The sequence below is a fragment of the Odontomachus brunneus genome, unplaced genomic scaffold (genome assembly GCF_010583005.1).
Source record: "Odontomachus brunneus isolate Ranch 3 - 2012 unplaced genomic scaffold, Obru_v1 Obru_scaffold_030, whole genome shotgun sequence".
NCBI lineage: Eukaryota > Metazoa > Arthropoda > Insecta > Hymenoptera > Formicidae > Odontomachus > Odontomachus brunneus.
The window spans coordinates 1,755,951-1,775,390 of record NW_022639480.1 but is presented as its reverse complement, the minus strand read 5'-3'; the positions used below and the strand labels follow the sequence as shown (position 1 = coordinate 1,775,390).

At 42.6% G+C, this 19,440-nt stretch overlaps 1 protein-coding gene across 8 annotated transcripts in view; it reads right to left on the bottom strand.

The window, feature by feature from the left end:
* LOC116843126 (tyrosine-protein phosphatase Lar) overlaps nucleotides 1–19,440 on the bottom strand; it is a 754,320-nt gene that overhangs the window by 13,674 nt on the left and 721,206 nt on the right. For 3 of the 8 annotated variants that reach the window (XM_032813222.1, XM_032813223.1, XM_032813226.1), the window contains 8 exons: nucleotides 12,601–12,711; nucleotides 11,361–11,636; nucleotides 10,424–10,708; nucleotides 9,095–9,118; nucleotides 8,499–8,599; nucleotides 8,096–8,425; nucleotides 7,699–7,849; nucleotides 6,217–6,513 (listed from right to left, as the gene is read on the bottom strand). In XM_032813222.1, coding sequence (XP_032669113.1) covers nucleotides 6,217–6,513; nucleotides 7,699–7,849; nucleotides 8,096–8,425; nucleotides 8,499–8,599; nucleotides 9,095–9,118; nucleotides 10,424–10,708; nucleotides 11,361–11,636; nucleotides 12,601–12,711 — 1,575 coding nt within the window. Of the gene's footprint in view, nucleotides 1–6,216; nucleotides 6,514–7,698; nucleotides 7,850–8,095; nucleotides 8,426–8,498; nucleotides 8,600–9,094; nucleotides 9,119–9,578; nucleotides 9,958–10,423; nucleotides 10,709–11,360; nucleotides 11,637–12,600; nucleotides 12,712–19,440 lie in introns of those variants that run through there. The other 5 variants (XM_032813227.1, XM_032813228.1, XM_032813225.1 and 2 more) reach the window with 4 other exon arrangements.

Genomic DNA, 19,440 nt, shown 5'->3' with positions numbered 1-19,440 from the left:
TATAATATTCAGAGAGAGAGAGAGAGAGAGAGAGAGAGAGAGAGAGAGAGAGGGGAGAAAGAGTGAAGAGAGAAAGAGAGGGGGGAGGGAGGGAGAGAGAAAGGGAGAGAGTAATCAGACGAAAAAAAGAGAGACACAAGCGAGATATTACTCTCTATTTGGGTACCATCGAGAAATATCCCGCTATTTGTTTCCCCTTCGTCTTCATATGTCTCTCTCTTTCTCTCTATCTTTCTGTCTCACTCCCCCTCAATGTCAACATCCATCCGCGCATTCATCCACGCAAAAATCACAAAATTCCGCGTAAAACGCGCGCGTAAATATGTTTCGACAATCGTTGCCGAGACGCGGTAGTGGTGGTCGTTTATTTGATTAACGAATCGTGCTCGCGTACCTGTCGATGATCGAGTATGGTCAAACTGTCGATGACGTCTAAATGTCTAATCGAAATTGGCGGAACTAGTTGGGTCGAGCTAAAGGAAACGAACTGTCATGAATCATGCGCTTGTCGGGACATAACAGTGATATAGTTTACGTGATTCGAGTAAAAATGAGAGAAAACAATAGAAACATCAATAGATCAGCCGAAGCTCAAGTCGAGACCTCAACATTACGCCTACAAAAAGAACATTGCTCGAACCGCTGCTTAGAACACAGTCGAGAAAATACACAAGGAAATAAACCACATTTACATATACAGAGAGTGTGTAATAATGATACCTTCTCTAGATACCCATGTGAAAAACGTGTCTATATATATATATATATATATATATATATATATATATATATATATATATATATATATGTGTGTCTCTCTCTCAAGATGAAAGATATGTCACGTATATATAAAAAAAAATGTTGTATATGGCGTTGAAACAATATCTCTTATGTATGAATATATCGAACAAAGTATTATCTGAATAGTAAAGTACTGGCGTTTGACTTACAGAGACAGAAGATGGAAACGGGTCGTAGTTTCGCATGCAGAGAGCGAAAGGTATACGTAATACAGAAAACGGCCGTCGAATGGTTGTATCATTCCAACGAATTTGATTACGTATGAAAATGAATGGAAACCGATGCTCGCGGTCCACAAGTGTCCAGATTCTTCGTTTCGTCCGTACAGTCGGCGCGACGCGCACGGTAAGTTCCCTGTATAGGCTGCAGCGCTTCGCCTGCGCCGGGCGCTTTACGCGTGACCAGAAATCGAAAATTCAATTCGGAACGGACACTTTGCATTTCCATTTTTACGCGTGATGTACTTTTTAGAAAAAAAAAAAAAAAAAAAAAAAAAAAAAAAAAAAAAAAAAAAAAAAAAAAACAAAAGAGTTTCGCAGCCGGATATTAAAAAGGCATCCGTGGGGTTTCCGGCGTGGGCGAAATATGATGACGTTGACGTTGAAAACGATTTGTTCCCGTCGAGTCCACGGCATCGTGGTGTGGCTGATGAGCGTACAAACGAAAATACAAATCGGAAAAGATCTCAGGAATATTGGTATTCAAATGTTTCCGCGAAAACGCCTTGCAAATTTTTCTCTTATCTTCTTGGTATCAATATCATCCGACCCTTCCTCGTCGAGAACGTTTGGGCGCAGAGGAGAGACTGCGCGAGCTTCCGATTCTTTCTTTTTTTTTTGTCGTTCTCCTCTGATCGATCACTTCCCTCTGATACTTATTCTTTCGGTACATCTCGTGTACGCTTTCTTACGCGTCGTCCTTTTTTCATCCGATATCCTTTTACACAATCACTCACGCATTCACGCGCGCACCTTCCTGTCGCGATCTCGAAACAACGTTATCGCCTCCTTCGTGAAATGATATCGATTAGAAAGAAATCAGCGAACGCTTATAGAAAGATGAAATGTGTTCGATAAAAAAAAGAAAAAAAGCACAATCTACGTAGGCCGGACCGACACCTTATAATCTTATTTCGGAGTGTGGAAGTCCTTTTAGCACGATCGTCCTGCGCGAGTCGCTTGTTTCGTCATAAATAAAGTAAATTTTCCGCGCAAGGCGCGTTATTCGCGGAAATGTGCGCCTATCGTTATTATCATCTCAGTCATTATCGGGTTTCCCGCGCCGTTCCGCCGAGATCGCCTCAGGAAGGAGCTCCAGATTGCACGACAGTCAGTCGACAGTGGGGGTGCTTTTCGTGGGTGCTTTCAGTGCTGGTGCTCGGCGCGCACGATATAGTATGTATATATTATATCGCATCGTCTCTATAACAAATATTTATTCAGATGTGTATAGCCGCTGCTGTGCACGGTGAGCCTCGTAAAACGCCTCTACGTGTGTATACGCATACCATCGGTCGCACACACGTATTCTACGTGAATGCGTGCACGCGTGTGCCCTCGTATAGCCGAATTGATCGCAAAGCGGGTGCTCTCGAGAATCGGTGCACAAGGGGGCGACGAGAAACTACGAGAGTCGACACCACGCAAACGAACGAACACGCACGCGAGTATGCGCCGCGTACCTGCCTGCGTGCGTGCGTGCGTGCGTGCATGCGTTCGTGCGTGCGTACGTGCGACACCGTGACTCGCCAGGTGCGTGTATGCGTGCGTGGTGGGTGCGAAAAGTAGTACGAGAGTGAATGCACGTTGTGCGGACTTGTACGCGACTTCGGTGCAGGTGCCTGTGCGCAGCACACACGTACGGTGAGAGACAGTATATGTCTACTATATACCCATAGCAGCCGGTGATATCTCGGTAAATAGTGAACGATACGACAGTCATAATACGTAAATACGTATGCGTAGAAGATACGTATATATATGCTATACACGACGGTGAATTTTTGTGCTTGACAATGTGCGAGCTTACACGGCAGGGTGCTTTCAGCAGTGCTTTTTATCGTTTCGCTTCGCTCTGCCGAGTCTGCTTCAAGAGGGTACCGGATGGACACCGGATCAGTCGCTCCGTGAACGGGACAATACCGGGAATGGGGGGTGGTCGTGGAGCGACGTGGCGAGACGAGGGTGCAGGCGGGAGAAACGAAAGAGGATCCGGGACGTTCCATAGTGGTGGAGGAGGCGAAGGGAAGATCGTTACGGACGCGTCGGTACGACTTTTCGTTCAACAATCATGACGGCACAATACCCGCCCGACGAATCACACTTCCAACGCGCATCCAACGGATATCTTCATAGTCCGTGTACGAGATAAACGACTCGTTGCCGCGTTACGAACGTCGTATCTTCTCGTCCTCCCCTTCTCTTTTTCTTTTCTTCTTATTGCGTCTCGTCTTCGCCTCTGTCTTTGCTCGCCCGCTCACGAATCCGTCGCGAAGCTCTCCGCGCGCTTTTCGTTCAATTATATATATATATATATATATATATCTTTTTTCAATCTCGCGGTACGTTGTTTCTACTTACTCGCGCGTTGCAAAACTTTTAACGACCGGGTCGTACCGCGTGTCACCTCTGCACCGAGAGAAGTTACGATTAAATGATCCCGGGGAAAATACCGCGGCTAACGACTGGCAGGAGATTTATTTTTTCAACGACTATACGTATAAATATCGCGCAAACAATTTTTCCTCTCGGTGCCGAATTCGTTGGTCCGTTCGTTACAGGCTGTAGAACTGGCAGAGGAGGACAAGAGTTCTGTGGTGATAGTGGTGGACGTTGTTTAGTCTGGCAAAGGACGAAAAACGTTCGACATGCGGGTTCAACCGCGGCACCCCTTTGCACGGGCTGCTCGGCAAGAAGGGGGAACGGGAAAGTAACAGAAAAGCAAAACTGTCTCATGCATCGGCATGCCATTCATAGGATTGATGGTATAATGTGAACGTATTCGTGTCGGGGGAGGGGGTAAGGGAAACGTGTGGCTTTGCAGACTCGACACAGTTCGGCGGATCTTGGTAGTGTGACGATGGAAAGGCTGGATCGTTGAGGATGGATATACAGGTTCGGGCTTCCCTCCGTTTTCGTAGGGCAACAGTTCTAGGTGAATTTTCGGAATTAGGCTGGGGGGGGGGAGGGCTTAGGCTGGATCAAGGGGGGTAGGTAGTAGAGGAATCTTTAAACAAACGAAGGCATGCTCTAAACATGTGCAAACGATAGGTAGAACTAAATCTCAACTAAAGACAGAAGAGCCTTATATATCAGAGATATAGAAATATATATATGTGTAATATATATATAGTGAAAAAGTGCGTCATATATATACATACATATATATGTATATATATATATGTATAGTTTTTGTGTGTGAGATATAACATTCGCTAGAGTTTTTATATATATATATACGTAAGCGCTTCACTCGCAAGCTGTCCCTCGCTTTGCCATTATTTTCGTGTGACGCGCGCGCGCGCGCGCTTTTAACGAGTTGTTATCTAATACCGTAACGCACACGTCACCTACTTAATTTACACGCGCAGAGTACACGTGGCTACAGGAGTAGACGTGGCAAGGCGAGGAGAACGGAAATAATGGCACGCAGGACAGCTAGCCTGACTTCTATCTTCATAACACGTGGCAAGAGTGAGTCAATGAACTAAAGGAGAGAAACGAAACATCTTTACTGACGTAACCACGGTAACCACCAGAAAGAACACTGAGTGTAATGAGTACATATTATTAGGTAATTGATATATTACGATAGTGTGAATAGATCTTAAAAACTAGCTGTTCAAAACCTGGATCATCCTCCTGCAAATGCTTTAAGGGAAGACAAAAACACGTGAGTGAGTATAATTAGATAATTAATTAGCGTGTCAAAATAGAGATATCCAAGTTTTTAAGTGGGGCTGGGGTGAAAAAAACCAACGGCAACGAACAAAGAGAGAGAGTTGCGATTAGGCCCTGTAAAAAAACGGTAAGAAAATTCGTCTCTTTCGTTATATTTCTCTTTAATAGCTGAGCTCAAAAATCGGTTATCAGCTTCTGAAAAATCCGTGGCTGCGTGCACCTGGAAAAAATGTCGTAGGCACACTAGAAGAGGGGTTGGGGGGTTGGAGTTTTTTTTTTTTTCGTGTGGGAGGTATCGGGGAGCTAGAATAAGTTGTTGGAAATTTTTTCGCAAAAAATCCAAAAATATAAAATCTCGCCAGCCAAAAAAGTAGGGCCATCATCGTTTCGTATTTCGCGTCGCGCGAGTACCGCTTCGTAAAAATCGAAGGGGTAGAGAGAGGAAGTAGTGAAGGAGGTTGCGAAAAGAGCGACAGGAAAGCGATCGGAGCAGAGCGTGATTGGAGAGGCACGAAAAATTCAAAAAGTCGTGCGCGGTCAAAACTTTTGTTCGCGCAAAAAAAAGAAAAAAAGAGAGAGAAGGTAATTCGACCGACCGGAAAAAAGGGCCGTGTCCGTCCTCTTTTCCTCTCTTGTCACGATGGGCGATTCGATAGTTCGTTTCTCGAAACTATAACTGTAACACAAGAGTGGCGTGAGGAAAGCTCATATATATATAATATAATACAGTTTAATATATATATTATTGTATATATATAATGTAATTTAATAGAATGTAACGCAAATGCAATGTAAGATAACGTGAGTGTAGAGTCACTGGAGAAAAAAGATGAAACGAGACAGAGAAAAAAGAAAACACAGAACAGAAAGTCGTGAGATATGAAGGAGCGAGAATAATTTGGTTTCGTTTGAGAGTTAAGGAAGAGAAAAGAGAGATAGATAGAGAGATATATATATATATATTTATAGAGAGAGAGAGAGAGAGAGAGAGAGAGAGAGAGAGAGAAAGACAGGTCAAAGTGACGTTAGCGGAATCTGAAATCGAAAGTATGTATATAATAATGTATCATATACGTAATATGCATTCACCAGATTAAGAATGACACGGCGTGTCGTCGCAACCCGCACTGGAACCGCGCGTATCATAACCGGACTGACTTTTGGCGGGCTTTTATATTTTTGGCTCTCGGATGAGGCGCGTTATTACTTCATCCCTACAATATTCCTTTCGCGCGAAGTTTAGCGTGTGAAATTCGTAGCGACCGGGTTGTTATCGGCCGTCGCGTTTGCGACTTGACATTTTCGTCCGATGTATCGCGTGCAATGTATCGAGTGTCGGGGAATTATACATCTCTCACTTGATCCCCCAATTCGAGCGTATCGTGGCAGTCCTCTTAGAGAGGACTATATCGACGCGTCAATCCCTCGCTACGCGTCACCACGGATTTTACACGTTATTCCTCGCGTGGCTGAGATAAACAGAGAGAGACTTTCAGTCAGTGTCTATGATACATACCGTCCTCGTGAGTTCTGACCGAGATAGGATAACTCGGGGGCCCGTCACCTACTCTGGTCCCGGCCAGTACCCAGATCCGATACTCGGTCCACTTTTTGAGCTCGTCCAATACGAAACGCGTGTCATTCAGTTTGATAATCTTCGCCTCGGAATCGGAGCGACCGCTCTCGACGACTTGCAGCTTGTAGTAGGCGATCCTCCCGTTGGGGCGTTCAGCGACAGGCGGTTCCCACTTTACCAATATGGATGTTGGGCTGATCGCTTGTCCGGTTACATTGCGAGGCGGAGCCCCGGGGACTGTATAACATTCAGTTATAGGAGGGGAGAAAAAACAAAATCGGGGGCGGGGGTGTAACCGGCAGTTACCGGCCGATCGTACCGGACTCTGGCTTGAGGCTCAAAACACCGAGGGTACGAAAAGTCGCCGCGCGAAAACGCAAAATTTTACTTGTCGCGATCTTATATCGATCTCACATTGACGAACATGGTTTTATACTAGAGCAACGCGATAGTTCGCGCGACGACGTCAACGTCGTCGCGCGACACGGGCGGTATAACGAATTAATTATGTTTATTAATATATCAGCCCCGACATTAATGAGCGAGCGAAAGCGTTTTCGTATTCTTGGTTTCGATAACCTCAAGGCTGAGAGACGAACGCACAGTCGACGGTGACTGTCGAGGGGTATCAACGAAAGTATACGTGACGATTGGTCAAAAGGTTCAGAGAGGTGTAAAATCACTCAAGGTAAAAAGTCATGAATCGATCCTTGAACAGTCGAAAAAAGACGTGATTAGAGACAGGTCCGTCCGGAGCGGCTCGCGTTAACTCGATGCGCGACGCGCTGAGTTAACGATTACGTTTATAATTATTGCAAGGGAACGAGACAACGAAAAACTGAAGAACGGACGTAAATCATATGTTATTGAGAATGAAAAGAGGTGCCCAAAATGCACACATATATCAATGCAGTGCTTAGTGCAATTTATATGTATGATATATACGTATATATATAGATATATATATATATAAAGTGGCATCCAAAAACGGCTTTCTTATTTGCAACGCATGCAGTCATTCTCACTCTCCCACACTTCACGTTTCGACGTTAAATTCTTTATCTTCCGTCTTTATATACCGTTTCTTTACGTTCTCTTTTCCTTTATCTTTCTAATATTGAACGCGTACTCCGGACGTAAGGTCCTCCTTATGGCTCTTTTCAAGGTGTTGTGCGTCGATAGCTTACGCTACTTGCAGGAGCGTCTAGCGCTACAGCACCTCCTACCTGCTGTGCCATCGCGATGCATGATTATCGGCCGGCAGAGAACGCGTCATTCCGCCCCGTCATTCGCGATGGAATGCCGAGCTAGTCAGCTATCCTAGTCGCGAGCATCGACAATCATGTATCGGCATGCGTCTGGCACTCCTCGCTGCATGAACTCACTCGATTTCGTTTGTTGCGCTCTGTACGTTCTGCTTACCGTACTGTTTGGTGCGAACCGGGTACGGTATCGTCGTGGCACCCTCTCCCCTTTGGCTCCTCGCGGCCAGCCACACGTAGTACAAGGTGTTCGGATATAAGTTGGTCAGAGTGTAGTTTTCAGTGACCGCTATTCTGCGATGGTGCTTCTCCTAGTACGAATAAAAATACCGTAATTAGCGGCATCTTTCTAAAGTTTCTTTTTCCCCTTTTCTTTTCAAGACTGCTCACGAAGATCCGAAAATTGAATCTCTTGATTTTTTTAGTTCCTCTGGTATCCGGACGATTAGAAAAAAAATCACTCGTTATACCCACGACATGATCGCAAGTTTAACAAGTCACATTTTACAAGGAAATTGAGGAAAGAAGAGTTGAGTGAAAGAAAAGGTGGTCTCTACCTTCGCGTAAGTGTCGTTCCAATACAGCTCATAGCTGAGAATGTTCTCGGCGCTATGAGCGGGCTTGCTCCATTGGAGCGTTACTTTGGTCTCCCCGATGTGGACCGCCGTTAGCATTTCGGGCTGACTCGGTACCCCTTGCTGCGTTTTAATTTGCACCGGTAGACTGAGCGGCCCGGGACCGACGCTTGTGAGCGCCTGGACTCTTATGGTATAAATCGTGTGTGGTGTCAGCTCTGAGATCGTTGTCAGCTGGCTGTTGTCCACCATTTGGTACTGCCATGACGCCATCGGCTGATTCGAGTCCGTCGTATAGTACACTTTGTATCCCTGCGAAAGAAACGACAATTAGCAAAACGCTTCGACTCGCAAAAACGACTCGGGGGGAAGAAGAGATACCGACCGTCACTTGACCATTCGGAGTTTCCGGTTCGTCCCACTGTATAACCATCGTGCTGGAACTCAGTGGCCGTACCTGAACTTTCCGCGGCGCTGTACCGGGTTCTGGAAGACAGATTTCCTCGCGATTATTAAAAGCAAGACATCAGGAAAGATGTCGTACACACAAAGAATGAACACTCATTAGTCATCAGAATGAGGCAAATAGGAATATACCCGGGATATACCATAATATAAGAACCAAGAAATCAAAGAACCAAAGGACGTGCAACCAAAGAATAGAGGAAGAAAAAGGAGAAGAAAATTCACTTTCGTAATCTTCTTAACGTAACGCAACGCAACACCATGGTAACGATCGACAAACACACCGTCGAAGGTTCATGCCGCGCGCATGATTAACTACAAGGATACTCCCACGAAGACATACGTGTTGATCTGTGCGTCTCAAAGATTAAGTGTGAACGCAGTGTGCGTCAGTAAAATGATTTACGCGCGGATAAACAGGATGATAGGATATCGAAATGAAATACTAAACGGGAAGATGCAAAAGGAGCATAGATGATATGACTACGGCACACTTAGTATTATAATTTCACTTACTGGCACCTCCATTCGTCGATTCCGCTATTGGGGAAAAAAAAAAAGAAAACGTCAAACGATTATTGACAATTCTCAGCGGGTGAGTGGGCGTAAGTGCGAGGGTGAAAATACGAACAGTGAGAGCGCTTCACACACCGCCTCCTTCGTATTTCCACGGGGTGAGAAGTGTGCTACTATATTTGTAGGAAAGGTGCAATTTCGCGTGCTGTCTCTCCCCGCGTACTCGTTTCTCGTCCCCTCTTTTGAAAAAAGGAGACGGGGAGACGTCATGACGGAGAAAGATAGAGTGAGAAGTAGATAAAGATAGAAAAAGAGAAAAAGAGCGAAAAAGACAGAGAGGCTAGGGATACAGAGGCGACAAAATACACAATGACGTCGAAGCGCGACGCGCTGGAACGGCCCCGCAAAAAACACTATAACACATTGGTGCAACAAAGAGCAGAGGGGGTTGGTGATAGGTGAAAAAAATTTTCTTGTCACTTACATGGATCAAATCGTGCGTCCACGGCGGACAGCATGGAAAAAAGTACAGAATTTCCCTCAAAAAATGTACGTAAAAACTCGCTCCTCTTTTTTACGGTGGTGTACAAAAATTCTATCTACGTGCAAAAATCACGCTCATGTCGGAGTAATGCCGTTCCTCCATTCCTTTTCATTATCGTTCCCCCGCGGTCTCTCGCGCACGGAAAAAAGGTCATCGGATCTCGTATTTTAATCGGCGGGAAAATTTACTGCGACGTACGTGTGTTGGTTATGAGGCACGAAAATCGAACATGAGCCATTTGGGATTACTTTATCGTAGATATGGATCATAACACACAGATGTCCAATAAAGACATGTGCGTGCGTGCGTGCGTGTGTGTGTGTGTGTGTGTGTGTGTGTGTGTGTGTGTGTGTGTGTGTGTATGCGTATATGTAGGTACCGTCGTGAATGATTGATTCGACAAATGTCATTAGAACAGGTTGAGTTTAATTATACGATGAGTAAAGAGACGACGAAACTGGCGAAAGAGAAATACATCGATCAGATCAGAAGTATTTCTGTGGAAACGACATTTCCTTTCGTACGGTGTTTTCATTTGAAGGTGGTGTATTTCGGTCGGGTTATAAATCTACTGTTCTAATTCCATTGCAATGCTATATATGTGGACGATAATAACATTTCAACGTACGTGCGAGATCTTACGTCTTGCGAAGTTTTCTTCCGAGTATTCTTTACAAAATTGGGATCCGCAAGATTCGACGAAGGAAATGATCGTTTCCCAGAGCGATGACGGAGATATGTGAACGATTAGAGGCCAGAATGATAGAAAATAGTGTGGTACTGACTTGTTTCACCAGTGGTGACTATCACCGGGGCACTTGGGGGACCACGCCCGATGCTGTTCACGGCTATCACATAGAGCTCGTACTCCGTGTACGGGCTGAGACTCCTAACATGGTAATACATCGTCGTGATACCGGATATCTCGGCGAATGCCTGGTTCACGTGCTTCGGTTTATGCTGAATTACGTAGTACTGCAGCTCATCCGGTCCTTTGTACGACCAGCTCAGCTTCACCGACGTCGCCGTGATGTCCGACACTTGAACATTCTCTGGCGGGCCGGGAAGAGCTACGAGGGGTGATTAATATGGCTTTACTTTCGCGGCTAAGGTTCCTATGGATGATTGAAATCCGCGTGCAAGTAACGACAATTTTTCGAAATGATCGCTTGAAAGATTACGAGGCGATATGAAATTGTTCTGACATTTAGATTCTCGAAACCGTTAAATTTATCATGCCTGATATATCTTAACGATGTAATGCCAAAAATACTGACATATATGCGACCAAGTTTGTCACACGAGAGAATTCCGAATATATATAACTCGTTCAGAGAGTAAATATAATTTGGCGAGATAATAAGTAACACTCAATCATGTTTCATATAAGAAAACTTTCGCTTTTCCCATTTTATGGAACGTACAGTTTCTAAGATTAGAGTTGTGCTTTCTCTCGTGCGACAGATTCAATTTGGAAATTTCAAAAGTATCACTCCAGAAATCGCTTTACAGCTGACAATATGTCGCTGCATAGGTCCGTATGTGCTCAGTGTTGCTATCGTGATATCAGGTTTAAACGGATCGATCAGCTTCTCGGTGAAAGCGTAAACGGGCCGGAATTCAAGGTGCGATTAATTGGTGCGCATCACGTAATCCGCGATAACGTAAGCGGAAACGCAGAAAGCAGAAAGGGGCGATCTATCTCTAGAGCTCGATACGAACATTGAACTTTCACCATGGTGGTGGCATCGATTATGCCGAGATCACTGGCAGCCGTGCACGTGTAATTTGCCGACTCTTGAATGTCGGTCAACGTCAGGACGTTTTTGCCAACCGGTAAGTTGTCGTCTGGCGTCAGATCGGTTGCGGGGTCCTTCCTCCACTTGACGAAGGGCATTGGCGCCCCCACGGCGACGCACGTGAGATTCAATGATGCGCCAAGCATTACTTCGCTCAGCGGCGGTGGAGGAATCGAGAAAGTCGGTGAAACGCGACGTTCTGAAGGATTTTATACAGGACCGGTATATATATATATATTTAAATGGGCAAGTAATTAAAATTAAATTTCGACGAGAAATTTACCCCGATACCTACTTTCTCACTCGTTCGAGTCTTTTTTTTTTTGGAAATAGGCTTTAATTTAAACACGGATTAAAAAGAAAGCAGCTAAATTTGTCGCAATACATAAGATATGCGACATAACGCGCGTCGCGCATACAATATGTACTATAATGCTCTATAATGCTATATAATGCATATCATGATTGTTCGCAGTAAGTGAGTTATATTACGTTATGATTGAGCCCGCGTGATCGCGTTTGTTTATTTACAACTGACATTAAATCGAAATGCAAATGCGGCGCGTCCAATTAGAGAATAATTACGCGTACATTTTATGATCGCAAATTAACTGCGCCGTGCGAAAACTCGCCAAGTGTGAACGGCAAAACTCAGCGCAATCGTTTCAAAGCGGCTTCGCGGATTTTGCAAATCGCGGTCACGGCGGTTAAATCGTGAATGCGAGTAGCCGAGATTCGAGATCTTGCCGCGAGGACGCAAGAAACGAGAAGATCTCGGTGTAACGTGCGCGACGTGAGTCGCGCGAGTCCTTTGTGCCGCCCGTTTAGTTTAATTACGTCCTAATTGCGTTACATTAATTTTAATTACGAGCAGGAAAACGTTTATGGCATTGACGTGACTGCGCGACGAGTTTGCGCCGCATTCGTTATTTCATCTACAAACACGCTGGCCTTTTGCGGCGTTTTGAAAGCCGCTAACTTTTCTTGCCGCGTGTCCCTTTTCCTCTATTTTCTTTTTATTAATATCACGTCTAATAAGATCTAATGTATCTTGACATTTTTTTCTGTTATGAGAATATTGAAAGAGTATTCATTACATTATGTCAGAAAATAAATATACGCTCTCTCGTGTACTTATATTAAAATGCGATTGAAATACGTACGTTTGACGTATAATGTGATCGACTTGGAGTACTCCGTGCCTACGGTGTTATTAGCGACGCATTCGTACTTTCCCTGATCGGTTACATCGGATTCGGTAATCTGCAAGGCACCTGAAACATAAAATGCAAACTCTCGTAAGGCATTCTCTTTCAAAGATCCCTTAGAAAAAGTCATTGATTGTAAGGAAATGTTACTTTGGATCATGCGGTTCGATTCGCCGTATCATCATCATACATCTTACGATACATTGACAATTCACGATAAATTATCCAAGCAAAGATACTACTTTAGTTGATTATTCCAGCGCGAGTTGGTATAAAACCGAATGTATTCGAAGAAGCCGCGGACGGAAATATACATAGAATACTGTAACTTTCCCTTTACCTCTATAGTTAGACTTTATTCTACATTATATACTGCAATTAAAACCCTCGATATTATCAGAATATTTCGTTCTATCTTAAAATTAACAACAACTTTTTTCACGTCTGTTTACAACACATTTCGACAAAAATATTTAAATATTTATAATTTATACAAAAATATTAAAATATTTATATATTTATATATTGTTGCTAAATTTAACAAAGTATACGATATAAACCTAATTTATCAACGTAGAATAGAGGAACAGAGGAATAGTCTATTTAGAATAGAGGAACAGAGGAATAGTCTATTAGTAGTTATTTTTTGTTTTAGGTATTCCTTATTCTCAATTCTCTGTTCTTTATTCGTTTATTGTGCTCAACCCCTAAAAGGAATAAGGAACAGAGAACAGAGAATAAGGAATACTGAAAACAAGAAATAACGCTATTCCTCTATTCCTCTATTCTACGTTCATGAATTAGGTTTTATGTTTTAATATTGAACTGTTCCCTATTCTCTGTTTCCTGTTCTCTATTCTCGATTCCCTATTCCTTATTTCTTTTAGGGGTTAAGTACAATAAAAGGAATAAGGAATAGGGAATCGAGAATAGAGAATAGGAAATAGAGAATAGGGAACAGTTCACGAAACCTAATTCATCAACGTAAAATAGCGTTATTTCTTGTTTTCAGTATTCCTCTGTTCCCTGTTCCTTATTTCTTTTATTGTGCTCAGTCCCTTATCTTCACCAATCACCGATCATCGTCGACTCGACGACTCTAGACACAATGACTACGACACGCAATAATACGCGCCGCACGTAAACACAAAAACATTTAACCGGCCGAAAATGTTCTAAAAGCTTCGACTGTTGTTCCCCGCGCATCGACTGTGCGCGTCTTTGATTGGCGGGCGACGACGGTCGGCGATTGATGGGGTCGACTATCTATTTTCCCGTTTGTTACGGTTCTCTCTCGTGTCACATATATACATTCAGTTTCGCAAGATGTCTTATTCGACAGAACGATAGTTACCACAAATTTTTGACCAATTTCTCATCCGGTTATTCACAGTCCCATTCAGTTATTCAGATTGAAATTCTTTTTCCGCGTAGACACGATGCCGAAAATTGCTTGCAATCATCGATCTATCGATGGTGAGGCGCGTTCGCGGTAGCCTTAATAATCTAGTTCTTACTGTGAACGGGACACGGTGATTGGCTATCGCGCCGCCACCTACCGCTATCTTCGCGACAAAGCGCGTCTTCGTTCCTTTTGCTCCGAGCAACCGCCATTAACACATCGATCGACAACGCTCCGCATTTCACGCTTCTTTTGTTCCTTAAAAGTGAGCCTCGCACGTAAATAAATATCGGGAGAGTCGAGAATAGCGATGTGCGATCGTTGGGGCATATCGTAAGGACATTATTAGTAAGTTATCAAATCTTTTTCCGTTATGTGTAATCGATGCTTGTCGCGACGTGTCGAGCGCGGCATATTATTATTATATTTTATTATTATTATAGCTATAGAGTCACATAATCAGTAATAGAATCGAATGATAGTCGGGTTTATTAATCGGAAATTAGAAATTCGGTGATAATCAGACGGAAAGAGAAAGAAAGAAATGACGCCAGAAATATATGCGACGCCGAATCTTTGTAGGTTGAATTTATTAGCCAGATATATACACTCGATCACGCGATAGACTGACGGTTACTAAAAGTTTTCGGGCAGTCGCATTCGTTTCAAGTATGACTGTTGATTAATCGAGAAAACGAGAATGTGTTTTCTGGATTGATTGATAGCGATAAGAAACGCGTAACCAGACCAAATGAATACGTTAGTCGAAAATTTGTAGTAACGATCGATTTATTGAGTAGCAAAACATCCGGCGAAACTAAGAGTACTAGAATACACACAAGCGGGAAGAAAGATTGTTGTCGCGCGTGCCCGTCAATCAAGGACGCGCGTAGTCGGCGAGCGGAACAATCGACGCTTCTACAACATAACGGATTTCCGAGCCGGCCGGGTGTTTTTTTTTTGGTGTTTACGCGCGGCACGTATTACCGCGCCGCGGAGTCATTATGTCTCGAGTCGCCGAGTGACGAACATGTCGCGCGCGGAGCACGCGTATCAGTACGTTGATATTATACGTCGCGATTGATTAAAGTATTTCTCCGGCTCTTGAGATATTCGACTGCTCGCATCGACATCACGTTAGTTAACTTAATTTTCAATCGAATCGTATCGAGTCAGTGCGTATGTGTGTCAGGTCAACGAGTATCCGGAGTGTCACGATGGAGTAATAGAGACCAGGATACTGTGAGTCGGGAGCCAGAACGGGCCACGTAGGACGTTGGGACATGGACAGCGATACAGTCGGTAAGTTCAGATGTGTCAGATCACTTGTTATGCAGGATGTTTTCGATTTTAACGTATATTTGACGACCTTACTCAGAGTAAGGAGTTACCCGAGTTGAAATTTATGTCGATATTCATAGTTTATCATTTGACAAATAATTATATGCGAATATCTGATTATTGGTTAACTAACTTGCATTTATTTCATATACAACAAAAAGTATTGGTCCAGACAAATAAATATACCTGAATGGTGTATGAATACAGATTTCTAATTATGTTTTTAATGAAAGATTGTGAATAATTTATAGCTATGAATATCGACCTTAGAATCTAGTGTAAATCTTGTAATTGCTGATTTATTCATCTAATAATGCTGATTGAGCCGCAGGTCCCATTTTAAATTTGCTAAAATCTGCTTTTTATTTATATTTATCCTTATTGTATTTAAATGTAAAATCTCTATTGGTGAACAGCATTATTGGACACATGTTAACATAATTGTTATTTTTGCCTTGACAGCTTCTTATCAATTCTTCTAAGAGCTACCAATCTCATCAAACTTCTAACATAAAAACTTCTAACATAAAAACTTCTAACATAAAAACTTCTAACATAAAAAAAAAGAAAAAGAAAAATAAGGAAAGAAACAGGAAGAGATGAGAATAAAATGTATTATTTCTTTAAACCTTTTTAGGGATGAATTTATTAAAATTAGAAGAAATTGATTTAATTTTAAAGTGACATCTGACAATCATGATAACCACATCACACACATACACACACATATTTGTTCATAGTAATGTCCATTATTGTATTTTGTCGACAGTATTTAAATTAAAAAGAAAGAAATGAAATATGTTAATACACAACATAATACACACATAATACACATATGTATCCCTGAAAAGGTTAACCATTTCTTTACCTATCTTTATTTGATTATTTAGTTTATGCTTATCTTTCACGTATATTTTCTGTGCAGTTAGATAAATACATAATTAATATTATTCATTGAAAATGAGATAAAATTAGTAATTTAGGTTGCTCATTGAAATTAAGAATAATAATTAAACGCAGATAAAATATTGAGATAATATTATTATTATATTATTTTTTATATTATTTATATTATTTTTATATTATTTTTATTTTTTTTATTTTTTTATTTTTTATATTATTTTTTTATTGAGATAATATTGATATAATATTGAGATAAATAATTCTGGAATTTCAATATTTTTTTAAGATTCAATATAAAAAAGATTACTGCAAATAGTCATATGTAATAACAAGGTAAAGTATTAGCCTCTATATAATATTATGTATCGAGATTCTTCATTGAATTTTCAAGTTTGATGGAACTTGCAGAGTTAATGTAGAATTAGAATTTCAACTCGGGAGAGATTTGTCGTTTTTCTTACTTGTAGAAAGAAACTATCCCAACTTATAGAAAGTTATAATATATATTTGTGTGTGAAAAAGGAAACAAGGAGACTTTGTTAGGTGTTTGAAAAGAAAATCGAATCGATATTTAGCTAACGTTAAAAATGACATAAAAATACATATTCGGTGAATGTATATACGTGGTACGCGGGACGAGAGTCTCGTTTAAGTAGATGTCTGTATTTTCTAGCATCCGTAGGGCCTTTTACTTCATTTTTCCGTTGCTAATAGAGTTCCTACCGCGTCCGGCGGAGACGGTTGGGTTCGATAGGGTCGGAAAAGGGCGACCACCCCGTGTCGTCGCCCTCCTACTCCCGTCTCGTTCCATACATTCCGCTTTCCGTCCGGTTCGTGCGGGGACCTCCGCGATGCATCAACCCCCTTAGAGTGCGATACCGCGATGATGAACTGGCCGTTACGAGGTGTGTGATTATCTTCGCTGACGTCACTGCTGTATAATTCAAGTCTCCGCGATCTTCTCCACCCACACAGACGGTATCGCCCTGCCCATTCGCAAAGTAAACACCGGCTAAGCCAAGAATTCCGAGGGGGGAAGAGGCAGGAGGGAGGATGGAGGTTTATAGAGGTTCGATCGTTCGTTTTCAACCCTTCTGACGTAGTTTTATCGAAGTGATGGTTATAATTAGGGGATGATCGCGAGGACGAGATAAGCGGCGTCGAGTAATGGAAATAACGCGGGGATACGTAGCGACACTCCGTTGCGTATTGAAAATAATACAAAGTATAGTGCGCCTCCCCTCTGATGAGTCGTGTGCATCGCCGGGATAGGATGCATCGAAACGGAACGCGACAAACACGGCCCAGAGGGTTTTTACTTCGAAACTCGCGGTACTACGAATATTTTTTCCCCGAAAGACAAATACCGCGAATACACGGACCGCCGCGTTGTTTCCCTTGCGAACGAACGAAACATACGCGTCCTCTTTCGTGCTCTTTCTCCCTCTCTCCCTGTCCTTTCTACTCTTTCTCTGATAAAGGGTTTCGTTCGGATATTATGACCCGGAGTAAAACGGAGGCCGCAATTATTGGTGCGCGCGACCAGCCACAGCGCGCTTGTTAATTTCGCGGCCCACCGAATTTTGCGCCGGTTCACCATTTTGGAATTCGTTATTTAGCTGAGAGAGTTCTCGCATCATACGCATAACGCAATTAGCGAATCTGAATCTTGGAGTCGTGTGTTTGAGCCAGACGTAGAATTTTCACAATTTATCGATATAGCTTCAGAGACGAAAGAGTTCGTTTAGAATCGAAAATGCGGGAAAGAAGTGGGTGAAAAAGTAAGGATGGAGGGTGGAAAACACTCCATCACGGGCGAAAAGCGAGGCGAACTGATATCGCGTACGATCGGAATACGTAATCGTGCTTCATCTACAATTTCCCGTAAATCCCCCGACCGGTAAGACCCGAAGTCGCATCGTTAGCGCAAAATATTACGTCCGGTAAAGAAGATGACGATGATGATGGCATAACAAGTGAAAAATGCTTATTTGTCCAGGAACAACGTTATGTCTCGAAACTTGTCTTACGTGAGGTATCCAGATTTTTATTCAAATTTCATTCCAAGTTTATCAATTAAATTATAATAAGTGTGATATATTTGCAGTCGTGCCTCAGCTGAAAAATTTTTATTCAACTCTAAATATGAATCTCACTTGAAACAAGTTTCAAACAACGACTACTAATACGGAACCCGATACTTCGATCTGCCATTTTTCTTATATACCATCAATTGTGGACATTGACGAATTTGAATTTGTGTGCGTTGCGATTTGATATTTCCAGTAACTATTGATCATGCGCACCAATATTTCCGGTATTTTCGACAACGTCGACAACATCGAGATCGCGCCGAATTCTTTCAACGCGAGCTTATCATTGCTGAAAATAATTAACGTTTCTTTCTTCTTTTCTCACTCTCCTTTTCTCTCTTCGCCCCTTGCGGATTCCATTAAAACCCATTTTAATATCCCACTGGCTGGTCGTGTCGTAACTTCTCACTTTATCGCGTACGTGCGAGGTAAAGAACGATACAGAATTAACAGGAGAACGCGCGAATTACCATTGGTTTAACGATAACATTTCTACGGGCCGTAATAGCCGCTTAAAATATTCATAAGGGCCGTGAAAAGAGACGCGTTACACCGGCAGCAATGAACAATTAGATCTCGAACGTGAGACACGACACAAGATGACGATAACGCATCTCTCTCTTTTTCTTTGCGGACCCCTTATAAATTTTATATAATCAAGGCACGCAACCTTCTTGAAGTACGGTCCTACGGTACGCATACGGCGCGACGTAACGGGGTACAATTGTGCTAAAAGGCGCTGACATAACGTTCCTCTTTAACTTTTCATAATCCCAGTTTACAGTATATCGATCGGGAGGAAGTGGCTGAGAACATTTTAGCTAAGTGGGATAGATAGCGCGATATCTTGCTACTGTACTTGTACTGTAAAATCTATCAGCGTGAGGTCATTGTCTCTCGGCGTTCGATTTTTTGCGCAGTTTGCGCGCCCCTGAAAATGGGGTAAGTCAAGAGCCTCATTACCACAAAAATCGCATGCGCGCGCGTCTATTCATAATTATATCTCGCACAAATTTTGCCTCGCGTGATTTTACCAAAAATAATTCGCCTCGCGCG